Below are 26,340 nucleotides of genomic sequence, written 5' to 3'. Positions count from 1 at the left end.
GAAAGCCTGATAGGGGTTCCTTTGTAGGTTATTTTCTTCTGCCTTGTTGACCTTAATATTTTTTCTTTGTCATTGACTTTTGCCAGTTTTACTATAATATGCCTTGGAGAAGATATTTTAGCATTGATGCAATTAGGAGTCCTATTAGCTTCATGTATTTGTAAGTCCAGTTCCTTCCCCAGGTTTTGGAAGCTCTCAGCTATTATTTCTTTGAACAAGCTCTCTACTCCTTTCTCCTCCCCTTCTCCCTCTGGAACACCTATGATCCTTATGTTGCTTTTCCTAATTGTGTTGGATATTTCTTGAAGAATTCCTTCATTTTTAAAAAATCTTAGTTTTCTCTCCTCCTCCATCTGAAGCCTTTCTATATTTCTATCCTCTAAATCACTAATTCTTTCCTCTGTAAGGTCAGCTCTATTTTTTTAAGGATTCTAGATTTTTTTTATCTCCTTAATTATGTTCTTCATATCCAGAATTTCTGCTTGGTTTTTATCATAGTTTCAATCTCTGGGGTGAAGTAGTTCTTCTTCTCATTAATTTTATTCCTGAGCTCATTGAACTGTCTTTCTGAGTTTTCTTGTAATTCGTTGAGTTTCTTTATGGCAGCTATTTCAAATTCTCTGTCATTCACATTGTAAGTTTCTGCAACTTCAGGATTGGTTTCTGGAAATTTGTCATTTTCCTACTGCTCTGAAGTGTTGCTGTAGTTTCTCATGGTGTTTGATGAACTAATCTTTTGCTGGCACATTTATAGTATTATCAGGTCATGGATTCCACCTGCCACTGCTGGGGGGAAGCACAAGCTGTGTTTCTGATCCCACCCCACCTACTGGAAGTTGTGTGGATATGGTGGGTTCTCCTACCCACCAGGAAAGCATTTGCATACCACCATGCTGAGACACCTTCCAACTTGTGGGGCTTCAGTGGTATTATGGGTGCTCATGCCGGCTGGGAAGTGTTCACATGCACATGTACATCTGCTGCCACCTCTTACGATCACACCAGCCACTGTGTTTGGTTGACGGGCTTCTTTGTGGGGTCTGAGCCTTGGCCACTCATTGGGACCCCAGCAGAAAGGTGGAATCTCCACTGCCCAGGAAAGCATTCATGTGTGGATCCAGGGCTGCCACCACCCCTTCCCACAGTCTTGCCAAGGAGCATTTCCACTTTTGGGGCCACAGAAATACCATGGGCACTTTTGTCAGCCAGGTAAGTGTTCAGGTATGCACACAGGTCTGCCAGAGAAGGATAGGGGAGTGTTCACCTATCTCTACCACTTCCCAGGGAGCCAGTACATCCACCTTCAGATGTATAGCTGTGTGGGTCTCTCAGGCATCCTTTTGTGCTGTGTGGGTATCCTCCATTGGTCAGTGAATGCCCGTTTAGTTGTGGTTCAAAAGGGGAGAGATAAAGGTAACAGTTCTCTCCACCACGTTGCTGATGTCACTCCATTGGGAAGTGTTCTTGCCTCCTCTATTTTCTAGAAGAGATCATGTAGAATAGGTGGTAATCCTTCTTTAAATATTTGGTAGGATTTCATTCCCCACTGAAACTGTCTGGGCCTGAACATTTCTTGAGGGTTTTTTAAATTTTATTTTACAAATTCGATTTCCTTAATAGCTATAGGGCTTTTCAAATTATCTGTCTCATACTGAGTGAGTTGTGGTAATTTGCATTTTCAGGAAGGTGATCCATTTCATTTAAATTGCAAAACTTACATGTATAAAATTGTCAGTAGTATTCTCTTATTATCCTTTTGATGTCTACAGGATCTGTAGTGATACACACTGTTTGATTCCTAATATTGGTAATTTCTGTCTTCTCTCTTTTTCTTCCTTTGTCATTCTTGCTAGAGGTTCATCAATTTTATTGATCTTTTCTAAGAAACAGCTCTTTGTTTCACTAACTTCCTCTATTCCTTTTCTGTTTTCAATTTCAGCGATTTCTGCTCCTATCTTTATTATTGCCTTCCTCTGTTTGCTTTCTGGTTATTTTGCCCTTCTTTTTCTAGATTCTTGAAGCAGGAGCTTAGATTTAGTCTTTTCCTCTTTCCATGTATGCATTCTGTGCTATACAGTTCCTTATTAGCACTCCTTTAGCTGTGTCCCACAAATTTTGATATGTTGTATTTTTTATTTTCATTCAATACAGCGTATTAACCCATGGTTTATTTAGAAGTATGTTTTAGTTTCCAAGTGCTTGGAGATTTTCCTGTTATCATTTTGTTACTGATATCTACTTTGATTCCATCATGATCAGAGAACACACTCTTTATTATTTCAACTATTTTAAATGTGTGGAGTTTTGTTTTATGGTCCATGTATTAAGCATGTCTTTTTATTCTGATGTTTTGATATCTGTGGCCTTACTAGGGGAGAGGGCCCCTCCCATGGGTGATTCCTAGAGACAGCAAAACTCACAGAGACTGTGAGTGTCCCTTTCATATGCAAACAAACCCATCCAAATCCCATACCCTCAGCCACATTCTTTATAAGGCTCTCACACTCTGGGCCACTATCCACCTGCCCTAATCACTCCAGGGCCAGGCACCAGACAACTAGCTGAAACTTTTCAAACTAGCCAATCCTAAGCCTGTACCATGCCTTGCCTTGCCTTTCACAGAAAACACAATAAAGAGTTTTGCTCATATTTTCCCCTCACTCCCCCTGCCTCCTGACTGACTCTAGTGTTTCCATTTGTGGACCTGCACTCCTTCTTCTAGAGAACTATTAGTAAAATCTTCTTCATGACAGTCATTTCCATGTCTTCATATCTTACCCTACTCAATTAAAACAAATCATGGGTAGGGGGCCGGCCTCATGTCTGAGTGGTTAAGTTCATGTGCTCCACTTTGGCAGCCCAGGGTTTTGCAGATTCAGATCCTGGGTATAGACCTAGCACCGCTCATCAATCCATGCTGAGGTAGCGTCCCACATAGCAGAACTAGAAGGACCTACAACTAGAATATACAACTATGTACTGGGGGAGCTTTGGTGAGAAGAAGAAAAGAAAAAAAAAAAAGATTGGCAACAGATGTTAGCTCAGGGCCAATCTTTAAAAAAGACAACAAAAACCAAATCCTGGGTACATTTTTAAATAGGCAGAATGTAGTCTATATGTATATGTTCCGTGAGCATTTGAAAAGAATTAATATTCTGTTGTCAGATGAAGTGTTCTACAAATGTCAGATCCTGTTGGTTGATGGTTTTGTTGAGTTCTTCTGTATCATTGCTGATTTTCCATTTGTTCTATCCATTGTTAAGAGAGAGGTGTTAAAGCATCCAGCTATAATTGTGGATACGTCTATTTCTCCCTTCAGTTCTATCAGTTTTTGCATCACATGTTTTTCAGTTCTGTTTTTTAGGGCATACATGTTTAGGATTGTTATGTCTTCTTCTTATCATCATATTATCTTCCTCTCTGTCTCTGGTGATTTTCTTTGCTCTGACATCTACTTTATCTGATATTAGTATACCCATTACCACTTTCCTTTGATTAATGTTTGCATGATACATCTTTTTCCATCTTTTCCATCCTTCAACCTACGTAGGTCATTATATTTGAATTTATTGTAGACAGTATATTGTTGGGTCATGTTTTATAATCCATTCTGCCAATCTATCTTTTAATTGGTGTATTTAGACCATTTACATCTAATGTAATTGTTGATGGTTTAAGGCATAAGTCTACATTTCATTTTTTGTTTTCTGTTTGTTATGTCTGCTTTTTGTTTCTGTTTTCTTTTCCCCTGCCTTTCTGTGGTTTCCTTAAATATTTTTTAGAATTCCATTTTTATTTATCTGGTGTTTTTGTGTGCACCTTTGTATAACATTTTTAGTGATTACTCTAGATAATACATTATATATACATAACTTATCACAGTCTACTGATATCATCATTTTACTAGTTTGAGTGAAATATAGAAAGCTTACTTCCCTTTTAATTTCTTTACCCTCTGCATCTATAATTGTCTTAAGTATTTCCTCTACATACCTTTAGAACCACATCATACAGTGTTATAATTTTTGTTTCAACTGTCAAACATAATTTAGAAAACTCAAGAGGAGAAGGAAAGCCTATTGTATTTATACATATTTTTGCTTAACGTATTCTTTCTGCCTGATGTTCTAAAGTTCCTTTCTTTTGCCATTTGTTTTCTGTATAGAGAACTTCCTTTAGCCATTCCTTTATGAGAGGTCTCTTGGTCACAAGTGTTTTCAGTGTTCTTTCATCTGAGAATGCCTTGATTTCCCCTTCATCCATGAAGGATATTTTGATGGAAACAGAATTTTAGGTTGACTTGAAAAATGTTGTGCCACTTCCTTCTGTTATTCATGATATCTGATGAGAAATCCTCTATAATTTGGATTGTTTTCCCCAGTAGGTAAGGTATTTTTTCTCTGGCTGCTTTTGAGATTTTTTCTTTGTCTTTAGTTTTCAGAAGTTTAATTATGTGTCCTGACATGATTTCTTTGTGTTTATTCTGTTTAGAGTTAACTTCTTGAATCTCTGGATTTATGTCTCTTGCTGAATTTGGAAAGTTTTCAGCCATTATTTCTCTGAGTACCATTTTTAAGTCCTGCCCTCATTTTCCTCTCATTCTGGGACTCCAATGACAGAAATGTTAGGGCTTTCATTATAGTAATACAGGTCCCTGAGACTCTCTTCTTTTTTTTCCATTCTATATTCTCTGCCTTGTCCAGGTCAAATGGTTTTTATCGTTCCAACTCATTGATTTTTTTCCCTCTCTTCCGTCCATCTGCTGTTGAGCCCACCTACTAAGCTTTTTATTTTGGTTATTGTATTTTTTAGTTCTAAAATTTCCATTTGATTCTTCTTTATATCTCCTATTTCTTTGCTGATATTGTCTATTTCTTGCTGAGGCTTTCTATTTTTTCATTTGTTTCAAACATGTTTGTAATTGCTTGTTGAAGTACTTTTATCATAACCACTTTAAAAATCTTTGTGAGGGGCCAGCCCGGTGGCGTAGTGATTAAGTTCGCATGCTCTGCTTTGGAAGCCCAGGGTTCACAAGTTCAGATTCTGGGTGTGGAGTTACATACCGCTCATCAACCCATGCTGTGGCGGTGTCCCACATACAAAAAATAGAGGAAGATTGGCACAGATGTTAGCTCAGGGACGATCTTCCTCACACACACAATGAAATCTTTCTGAGATTATTCTAACATTTCTGTAACTTGACTTTAGCATCTATTGATTTTTTTTCATTCACTTTGAGTTCTTCTTGTCATGAAAAGGGGTTTTAGATAGAAACCTGGACATTTTTTGATATTATGCTATGAGACTGTATCTCATTTAAGTCCTCTGTTTTAGGTGGCTTTCTCTGATACATCAGAGGGGAAGTGGGGAAGGGAGGTGGACAGTACTTCATCACTGTCAGTTGGAGGTAGAAGTGCAAGTTTCTCATTTGGCTTGCATTGGCATCTGAAGTGAGGTGGGACCCCATGTTACTCTTGGGCAGGGAAGGGAGTTCCAGCTCTCAGTGTCATCTCCACTGACACTTTGGCAGGCGTGGCCTCATTAGTAGTGGGCAATGGTGAAAGTCCTGGCTCTCCAGTAGGGCTCCTTTGACACCAACCCTGGGGAGGGGGAGAAGTCCCTCATTCCTGCAAAGTGGAGTGGAGTCCAGGCTCCCCACATGGTCTCCACTGACTCCATTGGTTGTGGAGACCTTGTTACCATCCAGTGAAAGTTCCAGCTCCCTCCTTGGCCTTCTCTAACACCACCCTAGTGGGGATGTTGAAGCACCCCATTATAGCCTCACTAAGGTAGTATTATAGGTTCCCTTTACAGTCACTGCTGGTGTTAGGATCGGGGCACAGTTTTTTCTATGATGTTTGGCTGGAGTAGAGCAGTTATTGTCTAAAATTTTTCAGTCTTATGAGGCTTCTCTTTCCTGGTCATTTGGCTAGAGACAGAAGGCTTTTCTTGCATTGTTTTGTAGGGGGAGGGTTGGTTTTTTCTGGACCCATTGGTGTTTTGGATTACTGGCTTCTTCAGCTCTAAGTTTGGAATTTTTGCGGCAAACGGAATATCCAGGCAACCCACCACCTGAGATCCCTGCTAGTTTGCTTTCTTCTCTCCATCTTTCAGAGTCTTCTTATGTTTGGTTTTATATAATTTCCAAGATTTTTAGTTGTACTTAGCAGGAAGAATAAGAAACAGTACATCAACCATCTTCCCAGAAGCAAAAATTCCCTTTCTGTTTAAATAGTAGTTTGAGTAAGAATCCTTGAAATCCATATGTTGCAACTGGTTAACCTGTCTCTGAAGTCTCTTTAATCTATTGGTTCCCCTCTATCTCTTTTTATTTTCTTTCTACTTTTTTTTCTTACAATCTGGGTCATTTGTCTCCTTTAGTTTCTCACAGCCTAGATTTTGCTGATTGTATATCTGTGGTGTGATTTAATATGTTCTTCTATCCTTTGCACTTTCTATAAACTGATAGTAGGTATGACGTCAACTCCTCCAACATCAGCATGTATTCCCACGTTTCTCTCTTTCCGATGTCTCAGGGTTCCCCATTCCCAAGGTGCCTGAGGGTACTAGCTGTTTCCTGAACACCACTCATTTATCCCCACCTCTGGGCATTGCACCAGCTCTCTCCCGCCTAGAATGTCCTCCTTGCCTGCCCTTCTAGACTACTTCAAAGTCTTCATTCCCAAGATTCTCTCTGCCTCACCGCAGGCAGAACCGCTCTCTCCTCACCCTCCTCCCCAGGGTTGCTCTGTGGGAGTTTGTGCTCCAGTGTTCTCATTGCTTCTCTGCTAGGGTGGGGGCTCCTGGACAGATGAGAGCCAATCTCATTTACTTTGCAGCTCAAAATATCCCTTTCATATAGCGAGCCCCAATAATTGTATGTTGAATTAATTGCAGTCTTGAAGACTAATCCTTTTTCTCCCAGCTTTGTGGCATAACTGTTGGGAAGGGAAGAAGGCTCATTAACTTGCCATTCTAAGGGGGACCTGACAGTAACTTTCTGAAGCTCTGCGAACAACTTGCCTAATTGCCAGAACTACTGTTGCTATGGTTTCTCTCACCCACTAGGAGTACTTAGGTGAATGCTGATTGAAGAATGGAGTATGGCTGGCCAAGGCCTTTTCAGGTCATTTTAAGAGGGAAAATAGTTGGTGAAGTTGACAGAATGCCTTGAAACCATTCAGATGTCAGAACATAGTGGGAAAACTCATCAAGATGAGGAATTAAATTAATTGTGAAACTACAGCCAAGAATCCTTTTAAAGATAATATTGCAGACCTCAGAGACACCATCATTAATCAACCTCAGAAATGCGAAGGTACTTGTTAACCTAAATTATTTCTGGGTATGATATATTAGACAGATGCTAACATAATTTATTTCTAGCTTTTTGCTAACATAGCTATTAAATTTATGGATTCAGGATTCATGCGTTATTTTAAATTATAGCTAGCACTGAGCTACAAGTAATTATTTTTTTGTATGCCATGTTACTCTTATTCATCTCTTATTAACTAAGAGATTAGTTTCCTATTCAAAATATATTAGCACAACTTGAGTCAGTCTTTTCTCACTAGTAATCAGTATCCAAATCTTCAATGTTCAGAAAATGGAAGGCATAAGTCGATAGGGGAATTGATTGTTTCTGGTTGAACTTCAGCCCTAAAAGAGCCCTATGAGTGGTCTTCTAGACGCTGCTCATAGAAGGGGGATGCCCCATACTCATCAGGAATTAATATTTGAGTTCAGCACTAATATCAAAGAGACACTCTTATAACGTGCCACAACCTCTAACCTACTTACCAGATGCTTGGGATTTGAAATTTTATCACATTGGTCCTCCTCCCCATACACCATAGTTCTAACCCAAACAGAAGATGGCCTCTCCTCAATTGGAGTGAACATTAATAGGGTCAAGATCTTAAGTTTCCCCTGAAGCACATCTGTGAAAATAGTGCTAAGTCTAGTTAAAAGCTTAAGGTCCAAATTAATATTGATTACAGAATATGGGTTCCCAAACCTACTGTTCCAGACTTTCTGGCCCCACAGCCCAGGAATCTGTGTTTTTAACAAAATTTTGAGTTGATTTTTATACAGCCAGCTTTGTTCCAGGTTCCCATGGAGCAGGCAAACTTGTCAAATCTCAATGTGCCTAAAAATCACTTGGTGAAGTCATTTAGAATGCTCGTCCCAGGCCCCACCCCCACGGAGTCTAACTGAGTCAGCCTGGGGGCGAGGGGTCGAATCTGCACCCTAACATTTCCTCCAGATATCCTCATGCTGGTCTTCAGATACACACACAGACACATGGCATTTCAAGCAGGCTCCTTGAAAATAGCTGTATCTCTTTGAAATCTTTCCACTCTGGAGAGGCACCTGTAAAAGTTGTGCCGTGTTCGACCACAGGATGATAAAAACTGTTGAATAAACGCTACAGGTTAATTCACCTCTTTTCAGCCGCTATGGACTCAAACCATGAGTTTGTCCTTTCAGCAACTTGTTGCACGTGGGGCAGGGGGCAGTTGCCTTGTTCTGCCCAGCCCTTAGTCTCTGCTCTCCAGAGTGTGTCCTCCGTGGCCAGTCAGTCTGGTGTCCAGGCTTTGGAGCAGCAGCTGTCTCACACACCCTGCGTTCGCCCCGTCACTCTCCTCACAAATGAAACCACATTAAAGACCTCCGAGAAAGTCTTTTCAGGATCTACTTTCTGTCTGTATCCTACTCAGCTTATCCATTTATGCTTCCAAGGTGCCGCGGGTCTCATTTCTTTTCCTGCCAGCTCCCTTGCTTTGTTGTCCTGTGACTATCTTCTTTCTCCTTCCTTTCAAAATGTTCTCTCTTATCTTCTCTGATACAGACAAAAGGTCAGGAGCCAAGCCCATCACAAGGTAAGAACCCAATGTCCCAATTTGCTCTGTGTCAGAGTGGCTGTGCCTCTTGGATTTACAGAGAGCCTTGGCTATAGATACAAGGCGAGCCCGAGGCAGAGTGCAATTATTTCAATGAAGGTAGTTGTTTGGATCACATCTTCCCTGAAAGGATGGAGGTAGTTGATTTCTGGCTCCAGCTGTTCCTTCTTCCAACTCTTACTTCTTCCTTTATGTGACATGAATCTCTTTAAATTGGAGATCCTAATTTCTCAAGCGTCTACGACAAGGCAGGCACTGCGCTAGGCATTTTACACAGTAGGCATGTTAACCCTCAATTTGCAGAAGATGAAACAGACTCGGAGGGCTGAGGCATTTTGCCTAAGGCCATATAATTGGTGAGGGAAAGAGCAAAGACTCAAATTCAGGTGTCACTGACCCTTTCCCCTGTCATACTGCCTGGGAGTGATGGGGAAATGGAAAGAGTGTGGACCAAGCCTCAGTTCTTCTTGAAGACATTTTGCAAGATACCATCCCATTTTCTGCCCTCAAACACTACACCCTGGTGCACAGACCTGGTGGGAGGAAGGCAAACCAAGGCAAGACTGAAAGTGACCTGCATGGTTTGAAATGGACAAAAGCAGTGGCTTATTATTGTTAGTAACATAACCACTAAATAAAAATAATGATCAAAAGTCATATTGTTAAAAGTTGAACGTACAAACGTATATTTAATCAAAATAGCAATTATTTCTATTAAAACTCATGATTCAATAAAAGAAAATTTGCACTCATCAATGAGGAAAAATTGAAAAGACTATCATAAATAAGTTTCACATAATAGATCATTTGAAGTAATAAAAATTTCTAACATTTTATCAATGATATTTATTTAAAAAATTTAGAAAAGATGATCAGAATTTTTAACATTATCTACTGTATAGTTTTAAATAATCAAGCAGGTTATTTCTGGTTCAAGTAATGGTGAGCTGATTTATCCAAGACAAACTCTACTGCTGAGAACAGCTAGAGAAGCTGGACAACGTAAGCAAAACATGTGTGAAAGCATCAGAGAACTACCAACACAGCCAGGACTTTCAGGGCCAAGATCCCAGACGAAAACGATGAGCAGACAGATAAACCATTTCACCCACAAGGCACTTACCAATTTGCAAACAAACAAACAAACAAAAATGGCTGAGAAGCTAAGAGGCTGAGTAGAGATTCTGGCAATCTCAGGGGACTAGGAGAATAAAAATTGAAGTTCAGGGCCCACTGGATGACAGGCCTTGGTAAATACCCCACCCTTTCAGTTTGGACCTCTGGGCGTAAGAGTAATCTGGAAATCAGGCAAGACTCAGCAAGTCTAAAGCCAAGCTTTGAATCCATTCAATCTTTGATTGGATTGACGTCACTGCATCAGCCATAACTGCCATCCAGAAGCAAAACTAAATCCTCTTCAGAGGAAGTTATCATCAGCTTGACCACAGTTCGATTCCTCCTCCTATCAGCCCCCGCATGTCCATTTACTACTCGCAGTGCTGGTCTTCAGCTCGCTCTTCATTTCTGGCAACTTGGAACCTCCCTGTCTTCATTTTCTTCACTGAGTTATTTGTCAAGTTTTTTAATGATATTTTGGTGAGAATCATTATATCTGAGACGGGAAGGGGAAACTTCCAGAATAGGTCCTACTGACATGCTGCCAGAGTCAAAGTCACCTAGACAAACCTTGCAACTCAGTTTCCATCTCTCTTTAAATTCAAAATACGCATATTCTTTAAAAGTCTTTCCTAAGTACTAAAGAGATGATCATCAAGTACATCCTTCTCTCTTTTCTTTCCTTTTTCTAGATTACTATTTCCTAATATTTCTAAGATAAGTGAAGTGCAACTCAAAACTACCAATTTTTCTACTTGTTAGAAGGTTTTATAAAACATCTGGAGGAAGACATTAGTACTCATCTTTAACTTTCAAGAAAGTTCCCCCCATGCACTTCTTTCCCAAGACCTCATACACTCAGCCCATCATGCCATCTTAATTCAAATTTTAGACCAGTAATTAACAAGTAAAAAGTAAAGGACACAGAGAAGTAAAAAGGATACACACATTTTCTGAAAATAAAAGTCTTAAGAATTAGCCAGTGAGAAATATTCTTTGTTAGCTACTTCATATAACATGTTTAATGAAATTTTTGTGAATTCTTAAATCTATTATAAATCTGTTGGTAAAGCTGTGGGAAAACAGGCACTCTCATTGTTAACAGGAGTGTAAATTGGCTCAACCCTTATGGAAGGCAATTTGGTAATATCTGTCAAATTTACAAATGCACATATATTTTGACTCCCGCAAACTCACTTTAGGGGACATTATCCTATACAAGTATATATATACGTAAAAAATGACATATATACAAGGTTAATTATTAGAGTGTTATTTGGCATGATATATTACTTAAATGTTAATAGAATTCACCAGTAAAGCCAACTAGGCCTGGACTTTTCTTTATGGGAAAAGTTTTTAGTTACAAATTCAATTTTCTTAACAGATATATTTTCCATTTCTTTTTTGTGTCTATTTTGATAAGTTGTGTTTTTTAAGGCATTTGAAATTGTCCATTTCAATTAAGTTATTGAATTTATTGTCATAAGATTGTTCCTATATTTCATTAAGTTTTAACATCTTTAGGATCTGTAGTGATTTCCCCTCTTTCATTCCTAACAATGATGATTTGTTTTTCTCTTTTTTTTCCTTGATTAGTCTTGCTAGGAATTGTACGGACTGAATTGTGTCCCCTAAATGTATATGTTGTGTACATGGTCTAGCAATTAGTCAGTTACTCTAATTATGAATATGGATTTATCATTTCTCCCATTGGTACTTTCAATTTTGCCTTATGTATTTTGGAGCTCTGTTATTCAGTGCATACACATTTAGGATTGATGTCTTCTTGATGAAATGACCCTTTTGCCATTTGAAATTTTTTTTACTTCTGGTAATCTCCTTGTTTTGAAGTATACTTTGTATGGTATAGTCACTTTCCTATGGTAGAGCCTAGCTTCCCTATGATTTGGGTCTGCATTTTATATATTTTTTCAATCCTTTTTACCTTTCAATCCACCTGTGAGTCTACTTCTATTGACTGTTGTTTTCCTCCTGATTATGGGTCTCATTTTACTGTTTCTTCACGTCTTCTAATTTTTTACTGAATGCTGGACATTGCATATAAGAGTCTCTGGGAGTGTTTTGCTTGTTTTTGTTTTCTTCTGGTGGTGCAAGTCTTTTTCTCTGACAGGTGGCTAGAATGAGGATTTGATCCTTCAGATTTCATTGAGTCCATTTGATCTGAGACTAAGCTGTAGCGTTAATTAAATTGAGTGTGCTTCTGATGTATAATGGAAACAAGGACATTTCCTTTTGCCCTTCAGCCTACCCTCAGTTTCCTACACCTCCACTGTGAAGCGGCTGATCTTTTTGATCTTCCCAGTGTTTGAGCTAAGAGGAGACTGAGACACAGAGGTGATACAGTGTTGGCTCACCTTGACTTCAACCCCAGAACCACTCCAAAATTCAAGCACTGTGAAATTTTGTCATTCTCTGTTTTCCAACCTTGCCTACACTACCGTTTTTGCAGTAAAATTGTGGGGGAGGTTGATTGTTGAGACAAACAATTTATTTTTTCATTTGAGGCACTTCTAAATTTCAACCCATCTGGTACCCCACAGGGTTATTAAAGTCCTGGCTGATTTCTCCTCAACTCTATAAAGTCTCCCCAGCTATAGGAGGCCTATTTCTCCACCTTCCCACAAACCAGGTGGTTTTCCCCAGATATGCAAGCAGCTGTGGCACTCTGCTCACCATCACTCCCTATAATTCAGTTTGTCAAAGTTTACTCTGTCCACCGTTCTTTGATAATTGCCATAGAAAAGTATGATTTTAATCTTAGCAGGTTTTTTGTTATTGTCACCTTAGGAATAATAGTATTTTGCATTCTATATCCTAATTGAAAGCAGAAGCCATAGTATTGTGTGTAATAGCAAAAGATTGGAAACAACCCAAATGGCTATCAATAAAGGATTTTTAATTAAATTATTATATATTCATATAATGGAATACTACGAAGCTGTGTGAAAGAATGAGGAAGCTCTTCATTTACTTGTATAAAAATATTTTCATGATATATTGAGGAAAGCAAAGTGTAGGACAATGTGCACAATGCTCTACCTTTTGTCTTAAAGAGGGAAGAAAAGTCATCTATATTTCTATAGATTCAAGTCACATATAGACTCATATCACATTATAAAGAAATTCTGAAAAGACACAAATTAGTAAAAATGGTTGCCTCGATTTGAAAATCTCTTGGTTTTTAAGACTCAGTTTCCACCTCTGTAGAACGAGATTAAAAATACTTTCATCATAGAGTTATCCAATAGCATAAACATAAAGCATTTTGCATACTTCAGGATATCAAGTTGTGGATCAATGATTATCACAGTGACTTTTGCATTAGATTATACCCAGAGATTCCTTCAGTTACGTGGATGTGTTTTTGTGTGCCAGTTACACAATCTAAATTAGTCACTGAAACATGTTACATCTGCAACAGTCCTTTCTCCTTTGGTAAATTGTAAGCGGGGATTGTGTCTTTCCAAAGCGTATCCATCTGCTAGCCTAGTGTGCAGTGTCATACAGCCTGGGAGAGACAAGGAATGTCCTGTCAGACGGGGCTGGAGGTGATGATGCCAAGATCCTCCAGACTGGCCAACAGCGCAGCACATGTGCAGGAGCCGCCACATCCCTGAGCAGAGCAGCCCGGCACTCTACATTCCCCGCCATCACTGATCTGTTTCAAAGGCAATAAAGAAACAATAAAAGGCATTCTGTTTATTGTCTTCTCTTTCCCAAAGTACAATAGTTCAATCCATATTTTTGACATTAAAAATCTCCATCTGGTTCTTCAAATACATAATCCATTAAAATGGCTGATCCAGACTAGTGGTCACCAGAGCAGAAGGGGGTTGAGGGGTGGACATAAGGAGTAAAGGGGCACATTTATATGGTGATGGACAGATAATGTACAACTGAAATTTCACAACGTTATCAACTATAATGACCTCAAGCTTTTAGAAAAAGGCTGATCTATGACTTTTGAGCATACTAAACAACAAAGCATTATATATATCCTTTTTTAGACAAATAATTTTATTGTGAGTAAAAGACCTGATCAAATGTTACTATGCATCCATCCCATAAACCCAACACGCTCAGTCAGAGAGGAGCATTCACATGGCATACTCAGATCAGAAACAGGAGCACTGAGGAAACAAGCCTAACGGAGGGAGGTCATTTTCCAGGCTGAACTGAGGTCGTTAAGCAGCCCAACCATCGAGAAACCTCACCAGCTTGGAGTTTCTGGGTCACTGGGTTTTGCGCTTCAATAACGCACAGCAGAGCCAGGAGCTGCTCCTGGGGCCTGGCTGTGTCTCCTCGCAGTGACACACCATTGCCCCTGAGCCACAGTGACGGGCTTGTTGCCCTGGAAGTGGAATAGGACAGTGGCTTTCCAACTTTTTGTGATAGAGATCTACAGCAAAAAGTACATTCTACGTTGGGTCCAATACATATAGGAATATGAAAACACACACAAAACAAACATTTCATAAAACATTACTTAATAAGAGCAATGCATTCTGATATTTTCTATTCCATTTTGAAAAAAAGGAACAAAGAAATTTATTTCCAAACCTACTAACTAGGTCAGGACAAGCAACACTAGGCTAGAAGAAAAGATTGTCCATTTTTCTCCCACTCTTCCAAGTGCGCTCGTTTTACAGACTTGCTGACAAGTCCTCCCAGTGCCCTCTGCTGCACCCTCTGGGTATTGCGAGCGCCTTTTGTTCCTGGCACGGAGATTTTTTTAAGGACGAGATTAAATCAAAGAGCTCTACACACCAATATGAGCTTCTTCTCCCAAAGTAGAAATAGCTCTGACACAATTTAAGCAGAAGGTTAGATGAAGAGTTAACACACAAACCCAGTTCTGAAGAGGCACTTTCCAAGTCAGAGAATCCACCCGACGGGGACCTCAGAAGCCAAACTGACGACATAGTCAGTGGTTTCCAGAGAGTGACAAATTCAAATTCAGGACATTCTAGAATAGCATTTCATTAAAGCTGCTGCAGTCTATCAAATATAATATAACCTGGGAATCCGCTCGATAGTCCCTTGTCAAACCTAGGTCTATATATATATATTTTTTACTAAAGCAACTTCTGAGTGTTTACTGGACCCTAACTTATTCCAAAAGCTCTTCAAGATGCTGTATAACACAATGTGGCTCTAGCACAAACTAAAACCTAGAAATCTCTTTCGTTCCTTTGTGAATGATGAAGAATTTCCATTTTGACAAGCCACCATGGCTTACAGAATTTAATTGTTCCATTCGTTAGAAGGTCAGCCAGGAGAGTTATAGCTCTGAAGTCATTTCTGACCAACATGTGCTTTTTTGTTTTCCTGGGTTTTTTTTTAAATTGAGTTCATAATAGTTTACATCCATGTGAGGTTTCAGTTGTACATTATTTCTTGACTGTCACCACATAAGTGCTCCCTTCACCCCCTGTGCCCACCCCCCACCCCCTTCCCCTGGTAACCACTGAACTGTTTTCTTTGTCCATGTGTTTGTTCATATTCCACATATGAGTGAAATCATCTTGACCAACATGTGCTTTTGATACAAACATATGTGGAAGTATCTTTGTCACTTCTCCAGTCTGCTTAGTAGCCACAAAAGAGCTCCACTGATGTCTGTGCGAGGAAGAACACGTGCTCACTCAGTAAATCAAGGAATTGGACTTCTTTTATCACTGCCTTGCAACTGAGACACATCCAGCAACTCCAATCTCCCCAAAATATTTTCTGTGTGAATATAAGAATAGGATGAGGGAAATGGAAAGGCTTATAACAGTTTCAGCCACAACTCAAAAGCTGGAATTTTTACGAGATGTCTTTAATTTGAAAGCAGAGATAAGAACAATTCAATTATTGAACTCTGAGATTTGTTTTTACTCCTTGAATGTCACAATTGATTTTTTTCCCCTAAATGATTTGACGTTAACAATTTTCAGGAGACGTGAGGGTCAATGACGCAGAGAGAAATCGTAGTGAAATGGTTGTCTCCTGTAATAATTATCCACAAAAATTAAAAAGGATCACACCAGGGCCACTCCTGCTTTAAAATTGTGTTATCAGATACAAGTCGTCGTTAGTTACCCAGAGGTGCCACCGGCTCGTCAGACTTCAGTTTCCAACTGCTTCAGTTTCCAGTTTTGAGGAGAGCTGAACTTTCTCTTTTTTTTTTCCTATTATTAATATGACTAATATTTCAACAGCAAAGCCAAGAAAGTGGGTGAAAGCCAATATCTAATGCCTCTAATAACTAATAGCTAAGAATTATTCAATGGATCTAACTTGTTCTAAAACTTCAAGGTGTCAGGAAGGGTCTCTCGCCATCCTCCATCGGGTGGTTTAAATACATAAAGAATATGTGTCTTCTTGTCTTGAGACATTTTCTGCTATCACCTTCATATGATGCATGAGTCAGAGATTTAACTGAGGTATTTGTTATGTACATTCAGAGCATCCTTCCCAGGGGGAATCAAGAGGCCACCCCATTAGGCAGCTGGCAAGCATTCATTCATTATAATATATTAAGAAATACTGTTTGTCTCACACTGATTTCTTGCACAATAGCAACTTCTTTCTTTTTGGTTTATTTATAAAACGACTGTCAAATTAAAATGCCAAATAACTTTACACATTAGCATTTCACCTTATAACCTGACAACTGCATCACTTTAAACATCTGCATAAAAGTTCAGCTCAATTATAAACACCTGGGATTTGCCTGCTTGCTACTAAGTAGGTATGTAAAAGTATTAGTCACCCGTCTGTCTGACACTCTGAAGTGACCAGGTGTGGCTGCAGCACACCCTCACTGGCTAAGCACGAGGAGTCACCGGGAAGTGCTCCATCTTCCCTGGGCATTGCCTGTCCTCCGATTAGCTTCATCCAAGACCAATCCAGAGACACCAGAGTTCTTCCCATAAAACCACGTCAAAAACTAGTCTCTATCTTGTTCAGTGCCTACAAGTTAACGAGACAAAAGTGCCCATCAAGCAGCAGGCACGTGTGGCAATAACTTCAGATATCCAGACTCGACACCCTTCGTTCATCTTCTCTCTCCGCTTCTCTGAAGGACACAAAAATACAAACATAAGATTCCCTGCCCAAGAGGAATCCAAGTCTGGTTAGGAAGAAAACACCAACACACAGAAACACAACAGAAACCATACAAAACAGAATAAAATCAAGTGCTGAACTGTAAGTTAAGACTTAAGAGCCGTAGGAGGTCTAACTATATATCCTCAAATACCCAGTGGCTGTGATGTACATTCAGCCAACAACACACACTAATTAGGCAAATCAGGAGAACAAGTCAGGGGAAACAAGGAAAAGGAAGTTGAACAGCTCCCTGTAATCATGACATAGCCACTAAAACCCAAGGGGAAATCTTTTAGTGGGGGAAAGTGAGTCAACCTCCACCCTCCAAACCATCTTTACCAGCCATCTTCCCACAACGGTTCTAGACGCTTCCTTCGTTCCAACCCAGCCAGGACTCTAGCGGACTAAACAGCGCTGCCGCCGAAAAAGCTAAAAGGAGGAGCCCCCCAGGCCCTGACAGCTAGGTTCCCCCAGCCCGCCCGCCCCGTCACCTCCCCCCTCCCCCCTGCAGTGTTCTCAGACCCGGGAGGCGCCTCCACCCACCCGGGTTTGCCCTGTAATTTCTAACCAGCCGATTCAGCACATCTCTCAGCTGGCCGTGTGGGGCTTCTGGCAGCCCTTGGGGCTTCGTCTCTGCATGAACAGACACTCCCTCACAGACTAAGACTTAGAGCTGGAAGGTGGGGCAGCAACCGCGGGACAAAACTCCTGTTCGCCCGTACAAGAACGGCCTGAGTTGGCCCATGGCGATGGCGCTAGTTTTACAAGGAAAAGTCAATACCTTCACGCTAATGGTGGCAATCATGGGAAATCCACTTCTGCGGCCACATCTGCCCTGCCAAGATGAATCATCATCTTTGCTTAACATAAACCTGACCTAAGCATAGTCGAGCGTGAGAGCGAGCACGCCTGCACCTCCACGCTGGCTTTCTGCGGGAATCATGAAGCAAGGTACCTGAGCAGGTGACAGCCACGAAGGCTGGACGCAATGCCCCAAAGTGGCCTGCTCTTGCCATTTTAATTCTCCTACTGATGTGGATTAAGGCTGCCCCAGCTAGAGAAGCCCAAGGTGACCTGGCCTACATGCCAAACTATACGACCCAGTGGACTTTTTTTATGGTATGAATTAGGACCGCCCCAGGGAACGAAGCCCAGGGCATCCTCACCTACCTGCCGATCTATATGGCCAGATTTGTATCTAAAGTTATATGACCGCACAATAACCAGACCCCATCTGCACTGAAATCATTTAATGACTTTTTACATCATCTTTTTCTTTTTCTTTTTTTCCAGTAAAAATAAGTCACGTACCCATGCCTTATAAAATTAGCCCTAACCCTCAACTCAGGGCAGCAGCAGGAGCTCTGCCTGCCCATGGGTCCTGTCCCCATGCTATTCCACACTATTCTCTAAATAAAAGAGCACTACTGCCAGATCTTGAGAGTCTAAGAAATCTTTCTTTCGACTCCTCGGCTCACCGACCCCGCATCACTACCACTTGCTTTGTGAATATCCATTTCCTGTCACCTGCATCTCAAGACATCAAAATACCCAACCAAACGTGAACAATGAGCCCTCACACTCCAAGCACAGGCTTCCGGGAGAAGAGCCGAGCTGCTCAGGGATCTTCAGAAATCGCATCAGTGCTCCCCCTTCGTGTGCGTGTGCAGGGGAAAGAAGGGTCGGTGGACACGATTCCTTGCGATTTTCCTGCGATTTCTCGCCTGTGGAAGGAGGAAGAAGTGATCTGGGCCCAGGGGAAACAGTCTCCGCTGGGGCGCAGGTGGCTAGACGTTCAGGCCCACGGAGACACACGCGCGCGCCAGCCTTGGCAAAAGCCAGACTTGTGTCCCCCCACTCCCACCGCCCCCGCCCCCTGCTCTTGGCATATTGTCCAAAGTGATCGAATCAATTAGGGAATTCAAGGCGGCGTTTGCGAAGTTTGCCTGTGAGATTTGGGGGAGAGAAAGAATTGGGGGCTTGTCCAGCACTGGTGGCGCCACCTCCTCGCCCGCTCTGAACCCACATCCTAAGGAGGGAACCGCCTCTGCGCGTCCGCGCTACAGCGGAGAGCGCGGCCGGGGCCTGGAACCTCCGCGGCCTCAACTTAAATCTTCAAACCGTTGGGAACGCCTGTTTTTCAAATTAAAGGAGAGCTTTAAATACAATAGTACTCTTGAACTAGTCTAAGTAGAAATAACAATAACAGGAACAATGATCTTTTATCCCCCCTCACTCCCCAAAACGCAGGGAGCCGAGGCCTAGGGCTGCGCGTGATCTTAGGTCACCGGGCTCAGGCCCTCCCCGCTCGGACCCCGGGCCGCCGAGGGGCTGGGGGGCGGGAGCGGTAGGCGCGCTCGGGGGCTGGGGTACTGGGGGTCCCGGCTCTCCAGGGCCTCGAGGGGCGCTCGGGGTACCGGGAGGCCCGGCGCGCCCCGCCCGCAGCCCCGGGGCCGGCCCGGCGGCGAGGAGCCGCCCCCGGCGGCGATCTGCACGGCCGCGGGGAGGGGGCGGGGTGTGGGGTGCGGTTAAAAGGCGCGGCCGGCGAGCACAGGTGCCCAGGACGCGACCGGCGCGCTGCGCTCGTCCCGACTCCCAGCCAGCCGGCGGCGCCCGGCCCGCAGCGAGCGCCACAGAGGCCCGGCCAGCAGCAGCCGGCCCGGCGGAGTGTCCCCGCCACTCCCGCGCCCCCCGCGCCCCCGGCCCCCGGCCCCAGCCCCGCCGCTCGCTCCCGCCGACGCAGGTGAGGCCGCCCGCCGGGGCGCCCCGGTCGGAGCGGAGAGGCCAGCGCCCGATTCTCGGCGCCCCGGGACGGCCGGGGAACCCGGGCCCCAGGCTGGACCCGGCGCGCACCGAGGCCCCGGCGCCCGCCCTGTCCCGGGCTGTCGCGACAGCGGACCTGGGGTGGAGGGCAGGTGGCGAGAGCGGACTTTTGGAAAGGGGGTTTCTTGGGCCGAGTTCTGAACTTGGAATCGGGCTGTTCCGGCTGGGGAAGGGGACGCGGCCACCGCCCCCCAGGGTTGGTCGCCGGGCGCGGGGGCGGGGAGGAAGCCGGGACAGTTCGACCGCCACGTGACTGTGTGGTCGTCGGTGGTATTCCTGCGGGGAAGTGCTCGCACAGCCGCCGGGGTGCTTTATCTGCCGCCTCTGAAAGTTTTTGATTGGTCGAAGGCTTAGCTTGGGGGGAAAACTCGATTGAGTTTGCTGAGCCGGCAGCTTTCCCTGGAGGAAACTGACCCTCGCCCCCCGCGCCGCCTTCGCGGGGACGAGCCCCGGCCCGCGGCGGGCGGGTGAGCCGGAACGCCCGCTCCTGCGCGGGGGCACCGAGTCGAGGCTTGGGTTGCTTCTCTTTTGCCTACACAATTCAGGAACGTTTGCTTCCAGGCGCTGTTTTCCAGCTGTTAGGCACTTGTCTACAAGTGGGTCAGTGCACAGCTGAGAGACGCGTTCTTGAGGACAGTTGCCTCGCCCTTCGGTGTTGCTCCCTGGAGGCGGGAAGTCAGCCCACACGGCGTGCGTCCTCCAGCTTCTGATAGCTGAACACCTGCGATCATTTCCTTGGGACTCTGTCTTGAGATGTGTGGCGACAGTCATGTCCCCATTTGCCCTTTGAGTCTGTTCCAAAACTAGTGTGCTGTCGGTCACAATTACAGACTCCTGGAGAGGGGTGGGGGCTCTCTGTGGAGACAGCTAGTCGAGATCAACCATCAAAAAAGTAAGGATTGAGAAGAGTTCAGGGGTAAAGAATTCGCTTCGGCTTTTCTGGAACCTGGTGATTCACCCAGTGCCTTCCCTAAGGAACAGAACCAGCTCCTCCACTTGCCTCTGGCAGCACTCCAAACAATTGCAGGGCGCGTTGGCCAGGTAGGAGCCTGCCTGGGACCCACCTGCCAGGTCAGGAAGGGCAGGAGGGCAGCTCCCTGCTGATGGAACATTGAGAACAATTTCATCCTGCTTGGTTAGTCCATCTTGACCTACTACCCATATCCCATTTTGGGATCCAATTTTAATTTGCTCCTCTTCCTGAAAAGATCTTTAGAACAGGTATATGCAACCCAACCAAGAGCTTTAAAAAATAATAACATAGGGTTTACTTCAAGCTGTATTTTTCTCAACTGATGGTGATTGGGCTGGTTTATAGAAGAGTGTGGGGTCTGTGTTTGGTGCTATGCAAGAGGGCAAGGCACAAGCCCCAGGCCTCGATTTTTAGCCAAATGTGTTGCTATAAACCATGGACAGTTTAGTTCAGTGAGTGTCCTGTTCTCCACTTAGTAAGTGCCAGGGAAGAACTGGGGCGTCTAATTTCCTAAGATGGTTAAAATAGGAGTTTTGGTCCTGCTGTTAGGGCAGGACTAGACTGAGGTGTGGAGCCTCTGGCAGCTCGCCCTTTGCTACACCTAGAGACCTCCCAGACAGTCTGTATTGCAGGGGTCAGGACTAGGGGCCTGCCCAGTGGCCTAGTGTTTGAGTTCAGCGGGCTCTGCTTCTGCGGCCAGCTGGGTTCCCGGTTCCGGATCTATACCATTTGTGGGCCGCCACGCTGAGGCAGCGATCCACACACAGAAGAGAGGAAGATGGGCGCAGATGTTAGCTCAGGGCCAGTCTCCCTCAGCAAATCAATCAGTCAGTCAAGGGTCACAGCAGAACCTGGACTAAGCCACTGGTTTTTCTAATTGTGTTTCTCTTTTTCCAGCTGAGTAGGGCTAAAGGTTTCTGAGCATATTTCAATCTTACGTACCTTTCATTTCCATGACTCTTCTCCATGTCTCTCCTGCCTCCTCTGACCAAAGAGGCACAGGACGCTTTCAGCCAGACCTTGGGGCCCCACAGTCATCTTGGCATCTCGTCATCTTGGGCAGTGACGAAAGACATTCATTCCGAGCCTATTTAGGAAGTCCATCGGGAAACAGGGCCCAACTTGCTCCAAATGAGGAGAACATTATGCTTTTAAGTAAGAGAGAGAGAATTTGGTGACAGCTTAGAAGGGGCGGAAAACAGATTACCCATCAGGATTTTAGAGAGGTGGGATCTTGTCTAGGAGAGGGGTTGATTGAGACAGACAGGGTGTAACAATGGATAAGTGAGCACAGTTCTTATCCTGGGATGGAGAAAAGACCACTGGCTCCCGGAAGACTGAGCCATGGCTTCTCCAAATCCCTCTTGAGAAGGTAGCACACTACCCCAGCGAGCTTTGGTTCTCAACTTCAATACAGTGACGTCACCTTGTAGGGCCAGTTACTGGGGACTCACTGAGTTAATTTTCTGTCATTTTTCATAATTTGCCTCTTTAGAGACACTTCTAAATTAAAACCATAGCCCACAATAAAAATGCATATTTGCAACACTTTTCAAAACAGATATCCCTGAGTACAGCCGAGGCATCAGTGGCAGCGTGACAGTGAGGACCGCCAATCCACACACAAAATGGACGCAAAAATCCACCTGCGTGGTGGCTTTTCTTCCTGGAGAGACCATTTCCAACATGCTCCTTTTGATACAGAAAATGGGAGTCGGGCCCTTTGTGAAATTTTAACTTGGGGTGCCTCGAATGTAAACTCCACCATTGGTAACAGTCGTTTCACTGCCACATCCCAAGTCCATGAAAATTCATTGAAGTATATTAGAGAAGGTGGCTCTGCAGGGAGACTTGGCCTCCAAGGCAGGGTGGGTCCTGCTGGTGAAGTCCAGTGGTGTCAGGCCCAGCGGTACTGTCCAGAGCTTGAGGCTGGCGAGCCGATGCGGCTGTGGAATGCTGCTCGGGCGCTGAGGGACTTGTGCGGGCCGGGAAGACCCAGGGGGTGTCTATGGACAGTTCCATCAGCACTATTAGTTAACCCACTAACTTAAAGTTAGTGACTTCTCCTGCTAGTGGTGCTTTCTCCCCTCCCCCAAATTTTTATGATGTGCTGAAGATTGGGTGAATTACTCAGGTGAATGAGCTGCTGTTTGTTAGAGAGCACGTGAAACATGTCCAAGGTGGTTTGGAAACTATACATTGAATCCTATGGCAAACTAAGTCGGTTTTGTTTTCACCTTTTTTAGTGAGGTTGTGTAAGAGCTGGTATTTACTCAGGAAGAGTGCTTACTTACCTGAGACCCAGAGAGCCATCCCAGGTTCTGTCCCGACTACTCACCTCTGTCCTGTGTTCATCTTGTCTTTTCCAGTGCACACTGCCCAGAGGAGAAGATGGATTGGAGCACATTGCAGACTATTCTGGGGGGTGTCAATAAACACTCCACCAGTATTGGGAAAATCTGGCTCACTGTCCTTTTCATTTTCCGAATTATGATCCTTGTTGTAGCTGCAAAGGAAGTGTGGGGAGATGAGCAAGCCGATTTTGTCTGCAACACTTTACAGCCAGGGTGCAAAAATGTCTGCTACGATCACTATTTCCCCATCTCTCACATCCGACTGTGGGCTCTTCAGCTGATCTTCGTGTCCACGCCAGCTCTCTTGGTGGCCATGCATGTTGCCTACCGGAGACATGAAAAGAAGAGGAAGTTCATTAAAGGAGAGATAAAGAGTGAATTTAAAGACATCGAAGAGATCAAAAGCCAGAAGGTCCGTATCGAAGGGTCACTGTGGTGGACATACACCAGCAGCATCTTCTTCCGGGTCATCTTTGAGGCTGTCTTCATGTATGTCTTCTATGTCATGTATGACGGGTTCGCCATGCAGCGTTTGGTGAAGTGTAACGCGTGGCCTTGTCCCAATACAGTGGACTGCTTCGTTTCCAGGCCCACAGAAAAGACTGTCTTTACGGTTTTCATGATAGCAGTGTCTGGAATTTGCATACTGCTAAATGTCACTGAATTGTGTTATTTGCTAATTAGATATTGTTCTGGAAAGTCAAAAAAACCAGTTTAACACATTACTGAGCTATCAGATAAGAGAGAGCATGAAAGGATGAGGCGCCTGTGCTTATCGGCCAAAGCACAGTCACCAGCATTCCTCATAAAAGTTCTTGTCTTAAGTGCAACCCTTGGAAACTACTGTAGATTCACATGAAATTCCACACGCCTCCGACGAAGCTGCACTCTCCTAAAGCTTCAAAGCAGAGGCTAATTCTGTGCCTGTATTGATTTTTACTAAAATTAGTTTCAATGGAACCCGGTGTTGGCAGGGGTTATATGTGTTAGGTACTTTCATATTTTAACAGAAGATATCGGCGTTTATTTCTTTCTTTGAGGAAGGGAGAGAAATGCCAGGTCCCAAAGGGAACACTAAGAAGGTCCAGTTGCTCCTCTTAGGGTTCCCTTTGTCGTTTTTCCTGAATTAAAAGTAAACATAGAGAATCTTGGTTCTTTTATTTGCTTTGGAAGTTTTAGTCTCTTAACGATGGACAAGGTTAATGCTTCAAACTGTTATACTTTTTTTAAGTGAAAACTTTAAAATAAGACATTTCTTTTAATCTACAAGATGTTCTGAAAACTATTATATGTCTCTCCTATTTCGAAGGCTCTGATTGTGATATGTAAATGGTGTCTAATTAGGTACTATCATTTAATTTAAAATATGGCCTTAGAGTTATGCATAATCTGCAGTGCCACTGAGAGGCTGTCCACTATGCTAATAGTGGTATGTAGTACATAAAAACATTTTAGCCTCCCTCAAGGGCAACAAACTACAAGTTCTTAGTGATGGCTTAGATAGCAAATGGCCTCATTTTATAAATCTAGGTCTAATTTTGCATAAGAAATACAGACTGGAGGTACCACCACCAACTGCCAACAGCAGTCTGGCTCCAGACGCCCTCCCTCCCTTCACAGTGTGTGCCTTCTCCATCACTGTGGTAAACGCGAGGAACGCTGATGTAAAGAGGCTACCTGGGACCTTTTATTGCCACAGTACACATCATGGTGCAGAACAAATTGGGGGGGGGGGGGGGGTGGTACTATTTTTAAAGAACAGATGGAAAGACTAGACTCTACATTCTGATGATTAAAAATGAGTTTTGTCTGCTTCGAAAGTTTGTTTCCCTCTTCAACATTGAGTTTTTTAAGTGAAAATAGAATTAATAGACATTTTAAAAAAAATAGAAACTAGGGTTTAGATAAATGTTTAGCAGTTCTATAGAACAAATTGAACCCTAATATTATCATTATGCCTGATATGGTTTCCAACAAATGGTATTCAACATACTTCAATGAGTGTAAACATTTTCGTGTTGCCAGGAATAGCGTTATAAAAACGCTGTGTAATACCAAATAATAGCTTTAATTACATGCTTGTAACTAAAATAATTTTGTAATGTCTCAAATGTCATTTAAATATTAAAAATATAAGTTATTTAAAATCTATTGCAGTTTTTAATAGAATAGCAGATTTTAATTTCATCTGTAGCCAGTTTTGTATAAGTATGTTAATATTTTATGTTTCATAACACCAAAGAGGTAAGTTACCAGGGTGTCTGTCCACCATTCTGGGAGTCTTTTGCCCCAGTTACAGAAGAGCTTCTGTCACTGGAAAGATTGACTGGTAAGAGAAAAAGAAAGGTTTTTTTCTGTCCAACCCCATGCTCACCTCTCCCAGGTTTTCGATGGACACTTGCATAGTATGGTGTATGGACTGGATTTGTAGCTTGGAGAATGCTGAGTTGGCTTCACATGGCCAGTTTGGCTCCTAGAAGAATCATGGAAGCTGACACTTTAAAATGTTATTCATGGTGAGGGTTGGCTGAGGCATGAGAAAAATTCTATGAGGTGTCTTTTTCTATGGGATTTTCTTCCTGTATATTTGTATGTAACCAAAGCTGTCTTATGAAACTCCTTTTTATTCTTTGGTGCCCACTTCCATGGGAAATAAACCCAACAGGCCATCCTGTCCCTGTATGTATGAGTGTCTGCTGCCACCTGCGGGCCTGCCTGTCCCTCAGGCACTGTCCCCACGACAGCCAACAATGGCTCTGTCCTTTTGATAGGATGAGCCTTCCATCTAAGGACTTCAAAGCATCTTACACATCAATAATTGTGAGTATTTTTATGGATTTAAAAGGACAAAAACCAGTCAGCTTTCATCCAGTTGATAGAAAAAGGATAAGAGATAGTCCCCGGCTCCCTTCCAGAGTGCTCTGCACATGGCCTGTTAAACAGCACGCAACTTTCACATCGCTGTGTTCACTCCTACAAGCTATGGAGATTGTTATTCTCAAGGCATTAAAAGACTGGGTCAAACTAATTACAGACTACTAATGACCAC

General features: G+C 43.2%; 1 protein-coding gene and 1 long non-coding RNA gene across 2 annotated transcripts; one reads left to right on the top strand and one right to left on the bottom strand.

Moving 5' to 3' along the window:
• Positions 1-13,730: 13,730 nt before the first annotated feature.
• On the bottom strand, positions 13,731-17,558 carry LOC138918338 (uncharacterized). Its single transcript, XR_011427654.1, has 2 exons — positions 17,481-17,558; positions 13,731-17,109 (listed from the first exon to the last, which is right to left on the bottom strand). It is a non-coding gene; the product is annotated as an uncharacterized lncRNA (long non-coding RNA).
• A 2,119-nt stretch (positions 17,559-19,677) lies between these two features.
• On the top strand, positions 19,678-25,442 carry GJB2 (gap junction protein beta 2). Its single transcript, XM_023621359.2, has 2 exons — positions 19,678-19,884; positions 23,307-25,442. The coding sequence occupies exon 2, from the start codon at positions 23,329-23,331 to the stop codon at positions 24,007-24,009; it is 681 nt and encodes a 226-aa protein (XP_023477127.1). The 5' UTR covers positions 19,678-19,884; positions 23,307-23,328; the 3' UTR covers positions 24,010-25,442.
• Positions 25,443-26,340: the final 898 nt, after the last annotated feature.

This window comes from Equus caballus, chromosome 17, assembly GCF_041296265.1.
Source record: "Equus caballus isolate H_3958 breed thoroughbred chromosome 17, TB-T2T, whole genome shotgun sequence".
NCBI lineage: Eukaryota > Metazoa > Chordata > Mammalia > Perissodactyla > Equidae > Equus > Equus caballus.
Note: the sequence above shows the minus strand (reverse complement) of the source record. Positions and strands in the feature narration are given on the sequence as shown.